Source organism: Saimiri boliviensis, chromosome 13 (genome assembly GCF_048565385.1).
Source record: "Saimiri boliviensis isolate mSaiBol1 chromosome 13, mSaiBol1.pri, whole genome shotgun sequence".
Taxonomy (NCBI): Eukaryota; Metazoa; Chordata; class Mammalia; order Primates; family Cebidae; genus Saimiri; species Saimiri boliviensis.
Window position 1 is genome coordinate 46,431,748 of NC_133461.1, and position 16,501 is coordinate 46,448,248.

General features: G+C 38.2%; 1 protein-coding gene across 1 annotated transcript in view; it reads right to left on the minus strand.

Annotated features, from left to right (window-relative positions):
- DSG3 (desmoglein 3) overlaps positions 1-16,501 on the minus strand; it is a 31,914-nt gene that overhangs the window by 7,414 nt on the left and 7,999 nt on the right. The window contains exons 2-12 of the mRNA XM_003924757.4: positions 15,851-15,886; positions 15,206-15,337; positions 13,836-13,991; positions 12,929-13,073; positions 12,096-12,262; positions 11,183-11,311; positions 10,737-10,922; positions 7,723-7,994; positions 6,920-7,059; positions 5,636-5,860; positions 2,670-2,930 (exon numbers count right to left, since the gene is read on the minus strand). Coding sequence (XP_003924806.1) covers positions 2,670-2,930; positions 5,636-5,860; positions 6,920-7,059; positions 7,723-7,994; positions 10,737-10,922; positions 11,183-11,311; positions 12,096-12,262; positions 12,929-13,073; positions 13,836-13,991; positions 15,206-15,337; positions 15,851-15,886 — 1,849 coding nt within the window. The remainder of the gene's footprint in view (positions 1-2,669; positions 2,931-5,635; positions 5,861-6,919; positions 7,060-7,722; positions 7,995-10,736; positions 10,923-11,182; positions 11,312-12,095; positions 12,263-12,928; positions 13,074-13,835; positions 13,992-15,205; positions 15,338-15,850; positions 15,887-16,501) is intronic.

Below are 16,501 nucleotides of genomic sequence, written 5' to 3' on the forward strand. Positions count from 1 at the left end.
GAGGGGCTCTTCTGCCAGTGTAAATATCTTTCTGTGTACATCCTTGGCAATAAAGACTACTGTCATTCTCATGTTAGCTGACCAATGGAGAAATACTCATTCTTAAAAGCAGATGTTTCCCACCTTGCTGTCAGTGGCCCCACTGCCACCTCTGGCCAGCCAAGGCCACCTGAATCCTAATGTTTCAACTCTCTTCACTTAGAGGCAGCTTAATGAGGGATTTAAGCACACAACCTCTGGAGTCAGATTCCAGGGTTTAAATTCTGGCTGTACCACTTAACAGCTGTGCAATGTTGGGCATGTGATATCATCTTTCTTTGCTCAGTAAACTCATCTATAAAATGGGGGAATAAATAGTATCTGCATCACAAGTTGTTGTGAGGATTGAATTAATATAGGTAAAGGCTCCACTCCTTATTACTATTGCATTAGGGTTTAAGTTTCAACATATGAATTTTTTGAGGGGACACACACATTCAGACTATAGCAATTAATCTCCCAATCCTGTCCAGGGGCCACTGTAACACACCACACACCTGTCCTTTCTTTTCCAGTCACAGCTCTAAATCTGACCTTCGTCATCTCTCTTGAACTCTTACAATACCTATTAAGTGTTCTTTCCTTTCTAATTTACGGTACCCACTGTTGCCAGGGTTGTCTTTCTAAAACGCAAATATGATAAAATTAGTCCTTTAATTAAATACTTTTAGCAGCTTCTCTTTCTCATAGCATAAGGTACAAACACCACAGCATATGTATGTAGCCCTTTCACATTACTTCCAATGCATTCTCTGCTTCTCCTTCACATCCACAATTTCCCCATGCTTTAGCCTTCCAAGGCTGTATGATTCCTAAAACAGAAAATACTAAGTGTTTTCTGGCCTTGGCTGATGCTATCAGTTTTTGGAAACACCTTTTCCGATTTTATACTGATTATATTCTAATTATTCTCCAAAAGGCTCAATTGAATGATTTCTCTATTCTTTGAAATCTTCTATAATTACCCCTTTGTAGTAATTTCTATTATAGCTTTATCACGGTATGTTTTTCCCCCTAGAGTTAGACATGCATGAAAACCAAAATCAAGTTTCCTTTTCAGCTAGAAGCTAGTAACTGAGACAGAGGTACTTAAACATTTTTGGTTGTTAAACTTTATTAATACGATATTGAAAAACCGAACCTCTTAGTGTCAATTTCGGCTCTTAAACTAAATGATGTATGGTAACTTTAGAACAGTAAATGCTTTTGGAGAATAAGAAGGGAAAAATACAGCATGTGTGGTAATTAGCTGTATCTATAGCGATTTCTTTCTTTTTAAAAAAAGAGACCTGAAAAATATGGCAAACCATTAAAACTTGTTCAGTCTAAGTGATGGTTACATGCGTAGTTCTCTACACATTTTCTCTACCTTTTGTGGTTTTAAAATATTTTATTAAAACAATGAAGAGGTTAAAGTAGAATTAATAATAATTTTTAACTCTAAAAGTCTGCGATTTTGTTTTTGTTACTGTTGTTTTAAGGAGCAGAGACTTTAGTAGTCAACGAAGAAGGCAGAAGGAAGAGGCTCCCCTGTACAGAGACAGAGGGAGGGGGGCTCCACAGCCGAAAGAGGGAGCTCCCAAGTCTGCGATTTTCATAATAAAGAAAGTAATTTATGAATTTAGCAAGGATTTCTCTTGTTTATATGCGAATTTGTCAGGAAGTTCTTTTAAACAGCGATTTCTTATCAAAATACTATTTGATTCACAAGATTTTGATTCAAATACAACTTTTCAGATACCCATCTATTGAATAAATTTTACCTTTATTAAAAAAGGATACTTACGTGTAGTTCTCCTAAATGTATTTAATAAACTTAGTCATATTAAATGTGAGGGTCTTAAAGTGGATGCGTATTCAGATGGTAATCTATTTTGAGGAAACGCTAGATGAAGCAATAACTTCTCAGAACGTATACTATTTTAATGTGTATTATCAAGCTCAAAGCCTATGATACCCAATTTATATATCCCTAAGTTTATTTGACTCATGTTCTCTTTTGATCTTAGAATCTCATGAGATGAAATGAATCCATATTTCTGAATTCTGAAGGCTGGGAAGTCCAATATCAAGGTGTCAGAATCTGACAAAGGCCTTTGAGCTTCATCACCCCATGGTGGAAGGTGGAAGGACAAGAGCACATGAGAGTGAGTGCGGGCTGAACTCACCCTTATTACAACTCACTCTCATGGTAACGAACCCACTCCCATGGTAACGCTGTTAATCCAGGCGTGAGGACAGAGCCCTCGCGACCTCGTTACCTCTTACAGGTCTCACCTGTAAGAGTACATCTTAGAAAGTGCCACACTCATGGATAAAGCCGTAATTTTGACCACAAACATTGCTAGCGGTGTGTAGAAAGTCTTCAGGATTTGCTGTTCTCTCGATTATCTTGTGCTGTGTTCTAAATGTCTGATATATATAACTTGGGTTGTTATATGAATACAGATTGTTAGCAAGCATCATGTTACACATTTTAGATTCTTTCTGAAGATGTCATTTCCCCCTAGCTTTACCTATAAAACATCAGAGAATGTTCTTTCTCCATTGCACAGCTGAGCAGGGCAGCATGGAAGCCTTTGCAAATGAGGGCACCCAGTCCAACAGAGAAGGAAACATTGGTTACTCACACAGCAGCAACAGGAGACCGAGGAGCAGCAGTCCGATGGCAGCAGGCCCCAGCCTCCCTGGGAATGACCTGCGACCCCTGATCCCAGGGTCTGTGGTTGGGCTAAAAGTTCCACAGGTGCCTCTGTTGTCACACTGACAGACTTCCAGTGTCAAGCTGTCTGGCATGTCACAACGATTGTTCTGACTGTCTGTAAGTACCAGGGAGATGTGGTACACTCCAGGAGCTATCTGTTCCTGGGCTTTGAGGAGGGCCGAGGTACCTGTGGAGAAAGAATCACGCAAATCAACATTTAGGATGAGGTGTCTGTTTCAATCTGTTTTGTGTTGCTGTAACAGAATATCACAGTCTGAAATTCATAAAGAAAACATTTATTTCTCACAGTTCCGAAGGCTGGGAAGTCCGATATCAAGACGTCAGAATCTGACAAAGCCCTTTGAGTTTCATCATCCCATGGTGGAAGGCGGAAGGACAAGACAGCAAAAGAGCAAGTGGGGGCTGAACTCACCCTTATTACAACTCACTCTCATGGTAACAAACCTACTCCCATAGTAATGCTACTAATCCATGCATGGGGACAGAGCCCTCATAACTTCATTACCTCTTACAGGTATCAACTCTCAACACTGTTGCATTGGGGATTAAGTTTTCAACACATGAACTCTGGAAGACATATTCCAACCACAGCAGCGTCTTACGCTCTTCCTACTTATTTTTGTTAACAGAGTTAGATTTGCCACAAAATAGCAGAGTTAATAATAGAGTGAGGCTGGAGCAGTGATGAGGGCTATAAGGGGTTCAAGTGGGTAAATCTGTCTACACCTGCCTCCTTGTCCTCTCTGTCCCAGGTAGGCCCATTGTTCTACCCAGGAAATTCAGTTGTACTCTGCTTTTCCTGCTAAAGAAGATGGGTAACGTCACATAAATGTCAGACTCACACAAATGTTAAGCCTCTTCTGGGGCTTAACCACTCTCTTGTAGGTCTGCACCAGTTCTAGGACTTGTATGGCCCTCTGAGCACATGTATTCCTGACTCTGTGTTCTTGTGTTTTACTTATCAAGACTTTCAACTTTGGCTGCTATTACCTCAACTGCTCTTCCCAGTTCTTAGCCCATGAGCTGCAGGTCTGTTATGGCATTTCCTTGTGGTGATGGCCTATTGCCTATCTGAGTCCTGAGTAGAGACTGTTCTCTATCTGCTATTGCTAGGTTGCCCTTTTCTAAGCGGACCCTGCAACAGTTCTTGTAAGGTTCAGCATTGCATTTCTTGAATTCTTTTTGATCTCACCATACTCTGACATTGCGCCTTGCCCACCTAGTCCAAACACTGCTGCCTTGCCCAGCCACACCTTGACAGGTGTGTCTTGTGCTACATCCTGGCCCTCTCTGATCTTTCTTTGGCAGAATCTTCATTGGCCATATATCTGGTAAACTCATTTGAAGCAAAATGCTACATGCAGAGTTTGGAGATAGATATTTATGCCAGAATTGTGAGGCCCCAAAGGAAGATGACCATAGAGAGCAAGATCTTTCTTGTAACTCTGGCAGTGGCTGATACTTAGGACTAAGGGTCACCATCATGCACATCCATAAAAGTAAGCAAGGCTGGTTCAAGAAAAGAGCTAGAGGAAACTGAGTTTACAAAGAATTTGGTCTCATGGTCACTATAAAATCCAGAAAGGATGGAGACTTTTTTTTTTTTTGAGACAGAGTTTCGCTCTTGTTACCCAGGCTGGAGTGCAATGGCGCGATCTCGGCTCAACGCAACCTCCGCCTCCTGGGTTCAGGCAATTCTCCTGCTTCAGCCTCCTGAGTAGCTGGGATTACAGGCATGCGCCATCATGCCCAGCTAATTTTTTGTATTTTTAGTAGAGACAGGGTTTCACCATGTTGACCAGGATGGTCTCGATCTCTTGACCTCGTGATCCACCCGCCTCGGCCTCCCAAAGTGCTGGGATTACAGACGTGAGCCACCGCGCCCAGCAAAAGATGGAGACTTTTATAAGTCTAATGTCTATGTCTGTGACACTTCTGGAAAGCACAGACAATGGACAATGAGTATGATAAAGGTTAGGAACAAGAAAGGATGAATTAGCTCCTCCCTGTTGGCTAATGGCTTTATAAATTTCAGTCCACTATGCTCTCAGGGTTCCTGACTAGTGACAGTGTAAGTGGTATTCCCTGTGAGCCTTGAGCAGGCTGACTTCTTCATGCTACGTGTCTGCTCATAGACTGCTCCCTTAGAACAAGTTTACATATTTAGTGTTTAGAAATCTAAACAGCTCTGTGATAAATAGATGCCTGATAAATAGATGCCTGACATTTTTTTTTTTTTTTTTTTTTTGAGATGGAGTTTTCACTCTTGTTGCCCAGGCTGGAGTGCAGTGGCACGATCTCGGCTCATTGCAACCTCCATCGCCTGGGTTCAAGTCATTCTCCTGCCTCAGGAGATTGACTGGGATTATAAGCTCACGCCACCACACCTAGCTAATTTTGGTATTTTTAGTAGAGATGGGGTTTCACCATATTGGCCAGGCTGGTCTAGAACTCCTAACCTCAAGTGATCCTCCTGCCATGGCCTCCCAAAGTACTGAGATTACAGGTGTGAGCCACCATGCTCCACCTAGCTGCTTGATTCTAATCTTTTTCTGGGTGCACTATGGAAGTAGAAATAAACAGCTTTAAAATGTTAAAATATTAAAGGTAGAAATAAACAGATTTAAAATGTTAAAGTATCAAATGAACACTAAAAAGCATCCAAAATAAAATATTAAATGGGGCTAACATCATATCGTTCCTTTTCTCTTCTGAAAAGAGAAATAATTCACAAAGCTGCCACCACATCTTCATTGCAGAGAACTTTTCCAGTTACTTTTGGAAGGACCTGCTCTTAAATGATCTTCCTTATCCTTCTGAAAATGTAAAGGAGCAGCTTGCATTTATAGAAGCAACTTTACTGTTACTCACCATTGAGAGTTGTGATACTCCATATGGCAGGCAACTTTACAGGTTGATCTTCCAGTGAAAATGTATAGGGGCCAGTATATCTATTATTTGGTATTCTCGCAGAGACAACCACGGAAGGTGAGGAACTGCAAAGTTCATCTTTCTCGAGGACAGCTGTTGGACAATTGTCACTGAAACCAGGTACTTTAACATACACGGTGCCTGTAGAAGTTTTACCTGTGTATTCTATAAGAATAATGTTTTAGAGTTAAAGAAATGTATAGGACAAAGTTTTACAAAGAAGGAGAATCTTTTACATTTCTCTTTTCTTCAGCCAGCCGAGTGTGTCTTCTCATAAAATACTGTATTATTCTCAGAAGTAAAAAAATTCATCTTATTTTGCATCTTGTAAAAAGCAAATGGAAATTTACCAAATAAGCTGATGTCTTTAATTAAATTAATTGAAAATTAATTTAACATGCTTGACCAGTAAGATGATGAATTCATAATTTCAAATGAAATAAGCATGAAAATAATAACTTTCTGAAATAGGTTGATTTCACTTGTAATCAATGTGTAAATGGTTGTTGCTTCTAAAGCATGCATTTTTTATTTGGAAGAAAAAATTATATATTTTTATTACTCAAGATGTAAATGTTTATTAAATAAAAATTTTAAATGCCTTAAAGAAAAAAATAATGACATAAAAATCTTTCTGTGGTGGCATTATGAGTCATTTCTATTGTTACCCTTACTTTTTTTCCTGTTTTCCCAAATGGCAATCTTTTTGGTATATTTTTTTTTTTGGGAGGGGGTATGTTTTTTATTACCTTGAACATAAATTAATTTTATACTTGGGGAAACACATACCCACTCAATGAATATTATTTTAAAACATTTCAGAAATTGCATTGTTCAATGATGTAAGTACATGAGGTCTCTATAGGTACCTCACAAAAGCACCTCACATTCAAGTTGAGTTTCCCTGATGGGCTTTGTCTATGAATCCTTATCCATCCCCTTATCCAAACCCAGGAATTTCTGTCAATCAAAAAATTTCTGCCTCAACCACAGCAAACCATAGGGACCGAACACAGAATTTGCTGGTTCAAACTCCACTGAGAAGTTGGAACTCTTAGTTTTCTTTCTGGATTCAGCTGCCTCAGACTTGAAGCCCAATACTCCTAAGATAATTCTCTCTCTCTACTGGTAAAGATAATATGTCGAATAATCATAATCATCTATGCATAAAGAAACATCAATTACAATAACATTTCTCTAAAATGATTCAAATATTTTTCTTACCATCTATGGCCAGAATCTCAGCTGTGATTGTTTTGTTAACTATGAAAGTAGAATCTCGATCCATATTTCTGACAAATTTGATTTGAGCAGTTTTTGAATCAATCATTAGGTAACCACCATCGTTTCGTCCCATGACGTATCTGTTTTATGATATTAAAAAAATACAGTTTTCTTTCAAATGTGGAATGTTACATATTTAATGAAAATGACTCATTTTATATTTAGTAGATTCATATTTAATATACATTGACATTGAAATATGCTTTTATAAAAAGCAACAGAAAATTAACATAGGATGGGTGAGCCATATTTCATAATTCTTAAGCATATATTATCTGAGTTTTCCAATTCTGCTGTGCCTAACAAAATAAAATTCCCATGTCCCCATTCTGTATAACATAGCAATTATTTTGCATGGTGATGTTATATTTTAGGCATATATGTCTTTGTATGTGCTGATTTACATGATTAAATAAAACGTGTTCTCGTGGTGCACTTCTGCCTCTTTGAAAGACTCAACTGTAAGTTTCCCTGAGACATGTTCCCAACTTCTGTTGATAAACTAAGGCATTCTTAGCTTGGTTTCCACTGTAACTTATGCTTATGTTATCTTTGCTTCTAGTACAGTTAGATGATCACCTAATGATTTAGCTAAATGTCACTTCTTGTGTTACCCAGTTTCTGGTTTTTATCAATGTCATATCTCTACTCTTGACACATAATAGTTTATGCATTATGTTGTGATAGCTTACAGATTAAAACCTCATCAAGAAATAAGATATTATAAATAAAAATAGTCTTACTTGACATTTGAGGCAGCTTTACCAGTGTCCTCATCGATGGCTTGATATGTTCCCAGTATATAATCCACCAATCTTTTGCTGCTTATGCCCTTTTGCACAGTAAATGTCTTGGAAGCAGGACGGAATGCAATTCCTTCTCTTACGTTTATTACCTGAATTGTGACTGGGGTTGACTGAACTCGGTATCGAGAGATTACTGACTGATGAAATTCAGCTTTGTTTTTGACAGCAATACTAAGTTTCACATTTTGTAGTTGTTCATAATCTAGTGCCTGGAGAAAAAATAAAATTGGAAGTCAGTTTCACAAAAATAGACTCCCGCAACCCAGTGGATGATGACAACACACTATACAAGATGCTGTGAATGAATCCTTTTGTTTTTAGATAGCAAAACAGCTTCAGAAATTATTGCAATGTTGAGATAGAGAAAGCTTTAGGATTCTTAACTCATGAGACCTCAATTTGGTAATGATATTTACAAAGCAGGGTACCTCTTTCAGGCTAGCAAGAGATCATCATGGTCTCTTTAGGCTATGAGGTGCAGTAGAAAGAACCCCAAAATTGCTATGGTAACATGGTTTGAATCCTGGTTCTGCTGCTTAATAGCTGTGTGACTCAGGGTATAATACTCAGTTTCTCCGATCCTCAGCTCTCCACTTCTAAACAAAAAAAAAGCCTTACCTCATCAGGCTGTAGTGAGGACTACACAAATCAAGCCCCCTAATACATTCTTATAACTGGAAGTTACGGTCATTCACAGAAATCTTCATTGGATTTATGTGCAATGGTGTCTTTCCTGACTTTAGAAACTCCTAGGTGGGAAAGGTAAACTGTCTTCATGATCTTGGTTGGGAAATAGGCCCCTGCAAAGCAGTGAGTGGGTGGCCTAGCAACTTTTTTGTAGACCCATTTTCAAAAGATCTGGCATAAGAGCTATTTGTTTGACCCGCTTAGTGAGGTGGCCCAAATCAAGACCCGAGGAATCTCAGGATGGCTCTCCTTCATTCACTAGTAAATTTTTTTGAGAGTGATGAGAGAAGAAAATGCTTATATTAGTTACATCTGTATATCACTAAAAATGGTTCAGATAAGAGATCTGGATTTACGTTTTAACATTGCAATGACTGGCTTTGTGTGCTCAAGCATTTTCCAGTGAAGTGGAAGAGAAAGATCTCTAAACAGTGAACTGTAATACAAGGAGTAAGAGTTGAGACGATAGGGTCTGTGTGTGAAAGCAAGGGAATAATTCTACTTAGGAGAGTTAGGAAGGGTTTCTGAGAGGTATTCATCTAAGCTGGGTGTTGAAGGATGCTGGGAAGTTATCCAGGCACAGGTGAAAGCAGTTGCAGGATGAATACAGATAGCAAATCACCTTGTGAATTTCATCTTAAAGGGCTAGCAGCTAGTAACTCTGGCTGACGGTAGAGTCACCTGAGGAGCCTTAAGGACCCACTGCTGCCTGGGCTTCTCCAGTGGTTCCTATACCTTCACTGTCAAGAAAAAGTTGCAGGTGACTTGAGTTGGTTATTAGGGTTGAGGGCCAACTTCATAGCCAGTGTAGAGCCAGGGATGGTTTTAAAGAGAGTAGTAAGTGATCCAAATTGTTTTTAAGAAAAGTGTGGTGGTGAACTGGTAAGAATGAGAAGAACAGTCAATAGAGACAAGAGGTAGGGATATCTATTAGGAGGGACTGAAATTGTCTGAGAGAAGAGAGGCAAAGCCAGGCCAGGGCATAGGCAGCAAGAAGGTAGAGGGTCAGACTTCAAGGACAACTTCTAAGGACGTTGTGAGGAAGTGCCATGATTTAAGGGTAAGGCCCACATTTCTAGTTTGGAAGACTGAATGACACTGATGCAAGACATAGAGAATAGCTCACTCCCAGGCATTGCGGGGAGTTTATAACAAAACCCTTGCGAGTGGGGATGGCTGTAGCACCTGCCTTGAAAAGAAGAGTAAAAAGAATTGTATGTATAAGCTTTCAGCAGCCCCCTTGTCAAGGGATTATTATGGTCTGTCACTAAACTGGATTTAAGATTTAAATAAAAACACTCCCATGGAATCCAAAATGCTGTACCAAGGGTCACATGTGGTGGCTCATGCCTGTAATCCCAGCACTTTGGGAGGCTGAGGTGGATGGATCACTTGAAGTCAGGAATTTGAGACCAGCCTGGCCAATATGGCAAAACCCCATTTCTACTAAAAATATAAAAATTAGCCAGGCGTGGTGTCACACACCGGTGGTCTCAGCTACTGAGGAGGCTGAGGCAGGAGGATCACTGGAACCTGGGAGGTGAAGCGGGCAGTGAGCTGAGATCACACTACTGCACTCCTGCCCGGGTGACAGAGTGAGACCTTGTCTCAGGAAAAAAAAAAAAAAATCAACAACAAAAAACCAAAAACCAAAAACCAAAGCAAAACAAAACAAAACAAAAAAGTGATGCTTACCAATGAATGGGCCCAGATCACACTCCCAGCTAAGGAGTCTGTCATAGCCAAGCACATTAAAAGTAAGCTTTACTCAATTATTTATCTTTTATTTTGCAGATTTTGTTTATATATTCCCATTTTCTAGGAAGAGTTGCAATTTTTTCTTTATTGACTATAGCTAATCCATGTAAAACACATTGGCAAGCCAAAATTCCATCTATTCTTATCTTATCCTAACTTCAGTCTGATTGTTGTGAACGAGAGTAAGTCAAGAAATGTGTTTTGCTTTCTTGTGCTTAAAGTAAGCATGCCGATAACATTTTACTATGTGCTTAAAGTGTACATAGCATAATAGTGTGTTTGTGTTTACTATAGGAAGTTCAACAGCTTAGAAGGAGTTCAAGATATTAAGAAAGGTTGTCCTCAGCTAATGCAGCTGTGTGGGACTAAAATAATTCAGTTTACTTTTATGTATTTTCTATAATGAAGTGATATTATTAATAAATAAATACAGATTATCTTTAGAAATGATAGTTTTGGTTAATACATAATTTTTCTGTTACCAGTGAAGAGAAATCAGACCTTACCTTCACCACTTTCAGGATACCTTCATTAGTTCTGGGATCAGTTTCTATTTCAAACCAATTTCCTTCATTCCCAGAGGTAAAGAAATACACAGCAAGCCAATTATCTGTGTATTCTTCATCCCAGTCTGTTACTTGAAATCGAAGTAATTCAGAACTTAGAGAATTTTCTTCAATACTTGCTGAATACTGAAAAGGCAAGAAGCAGAATTAAAGTTCAATGCCAGGTTTTACATGAAGGGATTATATTTCTTCTAAATGGTAATCCTTGTTTCTCAAATTATGTATTTCCTCCTTCTGATTACTGACTTCTTATGTTTTAAAGGAAGGATATATTTTTAAAGATAAGTGCAGAGAACTTAAATAAAAGCCAACAGGCAAGTACTAAATTAGGATTTCAAAGTATTAAATATGTATACAAATGATTCTTTAAGGTGCAATGGGTGTACCTGAGACTCTTTAAGTATTGGGAAGTTATCATTGACATCTTTCACTTTAATATTACATTCACATTGAGTTGATAGTCCTTCTCCATCTTTGTCGGCACCACTCACAACCAGACGATAGCTGCTAGTTTGCTAAATTTGGATAAAAAAGTAAAGAAAAATAATTAACCTCTAAGAATTATAAATGGAAACTCTTTGATTCCTATAGCTAAGGAGGTAGAAATATTTAAGTTTATGTAGAAGACATTTGTGGGGCTCTGAATGGTTGGGTGGAGATCTTTAAGAGGCTAGGGCAGGTTTTCTGTTTTGTGAGCGTCTTACGGAATACTTACAGCAAAAACGGCGATGGGAAGGGTGGGAATAATAAGCTCACTTATGGAGCTTCCCTGTTACTCTATGGGGAAAGTCATTTGTACAAAAATAATATGGAGTCTGATGGAGTAGCCTGTCGTAATGGAGATAGAAGGTGGAGGTGGTAGGTAATAAGGGGGATTGGAGAGGAAGGGGATTCTTTAGTGCTCTGGGAGCAGGGATAAAATGAAAAGAAGTCAGGAGAAAAGGTGTGGTATAAAAGAAGGCTTTATTCCAGACACTAATTTCTCCCTTCACTGAAGACACTTGCTTTTCCCCCCTCACATGAGGAGTTAGTCCACGTATATCAATGTCTTCTTCCACTGCCCCTGTTGTAACTCCCATTGGCATGTTCAGGGTACAACTGATTCTGTAGGTGTTGGCTACACACCTCACCTCACCAGAATCATACTCAAAAATGCAAACAATTTCCCTGGATTAGTGCAGTTAAGTACTGAGAACCTCTTTTCTTTTTTTATTTTCAGGTAAAATGGAGTCACCTCTCTTGGTTTTCTTACAATCAAACCCTTCATTATCAAATGTTCCCCCAAGTGCTTTGCTATACCTCTCTGTCAAGAGAATTGGTCAAAGTACGGACTTCCCCAGTGTTTCTGCTTAGGAGGAACATGGGTGTGCCTGCTGGTTCCTGAGACACAATTTTGAAGGCAATTTTAGAATTCAAGTGGTTTGGTTCGTCTGCATCTGTGGCATTTAGTATCATCACCAGTGAGTCTAGGAATACAGGGAAATGTTTGTTAAAGAATATGTAAGTATTGACATTATGTTTACTTTAAATTCAACACAAGTTCACATTGATGCCTATTTTTAAATATTTTAAAATCATCTACATGTTCAAAAAAATGCATATCACTTGTGATACCTCTTTCCGTCTCTCCCAACCAGGTGAAATTGTGCCTCCTTCCATAAAAACCCTTCGGTTCTCTCTAGGCCTTAACTTCGTTAAGATTGAGGCTACATTCTATCTGAATTTTCTCCCTTGATACATTGTCATAATTCTCCCCTTTCCACAAATTATCCAAGTAATGTGAGTTTGTCTCTGTCCCTTATAACCTAAAAGAGCCCAGCTGATGCATTCAGACTATCTAAGGCTGCCTGTTTAGCTCTGTGACTGCCAAACACTCATGTAAATTGTATACACAGAAAAAGATACTATTGACCTGATAACAAGACTATAACCTAGAAATACAGTGGTAGTAAATAACTAGCTGAAATATACATTTCAGAAAACAAGATCCAGATTTATCTTTATGTATTTTATTTTTCAAAACAACTGATTAAACTAAGAGAATTAATTAGTTTATAAGAATAACATACTATAGTGATACTCATATTTGAAAATAGATAAATTGAAAGTGGTAGGTACTGTAAAAGACTTACTTGAGGCACTATTTTCTTCAATTTCACCCATGAAAATGCTCTGTGAAAATACTGGAGGATTATCATTAATATCCAAAATTTTAACCGTCAGTATAAGTGGTCTCTCTACATCTAGTCCTTGCGCATTTAGAGCCCGACATGTGATCTAGGAACAGAGGGAAAATGTGGATTATTACTTGGCAATCTTGGTTTTCATACTATTAAAACTTGTAGAATAGTCCGGGTGCATTGGCTTATGCCTGTAATCCCAACACTTCCAGAGGCCGAGGCAGGCGGATCAGGAGGTCAGAAGTTTGAGACCAGCCTGGCCAACATGGTAAAACCCCATCTCTACTAAAAATACAAAAATGAGCTGGGTGTGGTGGCGGGTGCCTGTAACCTCAACTACTCAGGAGGTTGAGGCGGGAAAATCATTTAAATCTGGGAGGCAGAGGTTTCAGTGAGCCAAGACTGTGCCACTGCACTCCAGCCTGATGACAGAGTGAGACTCCATCTCAAAACAAAAACAAAACAAAACAAAAAAAACCCTCGACAGCTTGTGGAAATAAGGTCTCTGTTGGCGTATACATAACTTTTGTACAAAGAAGAAATGTTTCCCCAAATCGTAGACAAAATGGAAAAAGGTGCCTGCTCTGGGCAGACCAATTGGGCAAGTTGCTCCTTCCTCCAGTCTAATGCTGTCTCATGGCAAGCTGAAGCACGTGGCCTGCAAGATTTCAGCCCTCACTGGTGCATCCTCCACTGTGTTCCCTCAGGTGAGGCTCTGTGGAGGGACTAATACCGTTATTTGCTGGTGGACTGATTCATGTGTCTAACTCTCCTCTAAATTTACCAGTAGATAAGTGTCACTTTCTAAAGTGATGATATACAAGGAGGAGGTAGCCCAATGCTGAGGACCCAAACTTACCAGGAAGCTTGGAGTTTCTTCTCGATCAACTATAGCTGTTATATTAATATCTCCAGTGTTTTTGTCAACAACAAAGATTCCAAAAGGTGGCTGATCAATTCCCACTCCAGAGATGCGGTAGGTAATTTTCTGGGTTGCTTGGTAATCTGAAGTAATCTACAGAGCCAAATACCCAAAATGTTGAGGTGACCATCACTCAACCCTTTCCCTCTCCACCCTCACTTCCATAGTCTAAACTCATCTGTTCATTCGATTCACTCTTTGTGACATTGTGCCATTTGCTTTTTGCCTTGGTAGATACTAGGAACATGAAATAAATCAAACTGTTGCTTTTGCCGACCAGCCTGAACAAATGTGTGCTAATAATTTTGGTGTTAGAATATTTACTCAGACTGTGGCTACATTATAATGTTAAAATGGTAAAACAGAGTTAAGGACACTTAATATTGACAAGGCAACATCTGAAGACTCCCTCTTTACCTGACAACATTAAAAAATAAAACGATGTTTATTTAGTTTAAATAGGGGGAAGTGGAGAGAAAAAGAAGAGAGATTATATAGTAGGGTTAAAATATGTATCAAAATAATTTACTTTTTATTATTGTAATTTTAAAACTTTTTAACATGAAAATGTGAAATACATATAAAGTTAGAATAGTATAATAGACCAGGCATGGTGGCTCATGCCTGTAATCCCAGAACTTTGGGAGGCCAAGGCAGGCAGATCATGAGGGCAGAGGTTTGAGACCAGCCTGGCCAACATGGTGAAATCCCATCTCTACTAAAAATACAAAAAAAAAATTAGCCAGGCATGGTGGCGTACACCTGTAATCCCAGCTTCTCAGGAGGCTGAGGCAGGTGAATTGCTTGAACCCAGGAGGCTTAAACCCGGGAGGCGGAGATCACGCCACTGCATTCCAGCCTTGGCAACAGAGTGAGACTGTCTCGGAAACCAAAAAAAAAAAAAAAAAAAAAAAAAAAGAATAGTATAATAAACCTGATACATCTTATCACTGAACATCACCAATGATCAATACACGGCCAATCAAAATTTTGCTCACAACCATTTCTCTAATTGTCTTATACATGCATTTTTTTTCTATTTGTTTGCTAGAATCTGTATCCAAGTAAGCCTTCTGTATTAAAATTGGTCAATATGTCTCAATTCTTTTTCATAACCTAGAAGCTACCTTCCTCTCTCTCTTTGTCTCATTATTATTATTACTGTGCTATTTTGTTGAGGATATCAGTTCATTTGTTCTGTGTACTCCCCAGTCTTCATTTTATTATTTGGAATTGCCATATTACTTTAATTTACACCTTATACATTTATTCTAAAAACTCATACTGCCCCGGTCGATATAACTTACCTTGGCAATTGGGTTTCTTTTTGAGTTATCTTCTCCTTCTCTGCAGGGTTTGGCAAATTTCACCCATTCACGTTTATGCCTTGTTTTAACTTGTTGTAAGACCATCCCTTCTTCATCATATTGACCTTTAGTCTTATGTAAAAAGGGATTCATTTGTTATGCAAATTAATGGCAATTTTAACTTAGAATATTGATTACAGACACCTAGATTGAGGAGCCCCCTATGTTTCAAGGTCTCTAAGACTGTTAGATATCTAATTAGCTGTACCTGATACTTTGTCAAGCAAGTAATAAATGTTAAGTAACTAAAATAATTACAAAGCTATATGGTTTTTTAATATTAGCATTTAGTCATATTTTATATTTTCTTTTTATACTCCACAGTATCTTACTGGGCACATAGGGTTTGACCAGATGATTTGTTTAAGATAATAAGAAAAGAATGCGTGAAATAAATTATAATAATGATTTTATAGATGACTAGTTTTTAAATATTGTTTAGTTGCTAGAATTTTAATTTTATATATTTTTACAATTACATTATTGAATAATTTCAGAAATTAAATGTTTATTTCTCCTAAACACAATTTTACTTTTTTAAACTAAACCATTATTTTAAGTATAAAAATCTTTTTCATACTTTACCTCTATTCGCAGTTCTCCATGAACCAACATGACCACCTGCAGACATTTAAATAAAGTGAAATTAAATGTGAATTCTTCAAATAAGGAATTACACAATGAATAATCCTGATTATTACATTCTGTTGTTCATATTGTAATTTGTTTCTATTTCAAAAGAAGTAAGCTTTTGAGAAGCAATAATCAAAGGGTGAGTTCCTACCAGGAAAAGGAATATTACTGTCACTATAAACATGTTCCACCAGTTTTTTAATTGACTACAGAATTTTGGTGACATAAAGAAGAACTTAGCGGACTTGCATAAACTTTGCCTAATAGTCAGTTGCAGCAGCCAGACAATTCTTACCTGGCTGCTTTAGATACAGTTCCCAGAAGCTATGGAAGTCGTCGCTTTGGGAAACAATGGTAAACAACATTGTGATAAGCTTTAGAAAGGGGCCATAGGGAATTATTAAAAACCATCAGCCACCCAACTGATTTGTAGGAAGGTGATCCTGTATTAGTCATCTGAAATTATAGAACATTTTCATTAATTGTACATATGAAAAGGATGGAATAGAGCTAATCTGGTTGAGAGAGGAAAACTTAAAAGACGAGGATATGCTACTCCAATCACAAATGCTGTTTGCAGTGAGACATGGATCTGTTCATCTC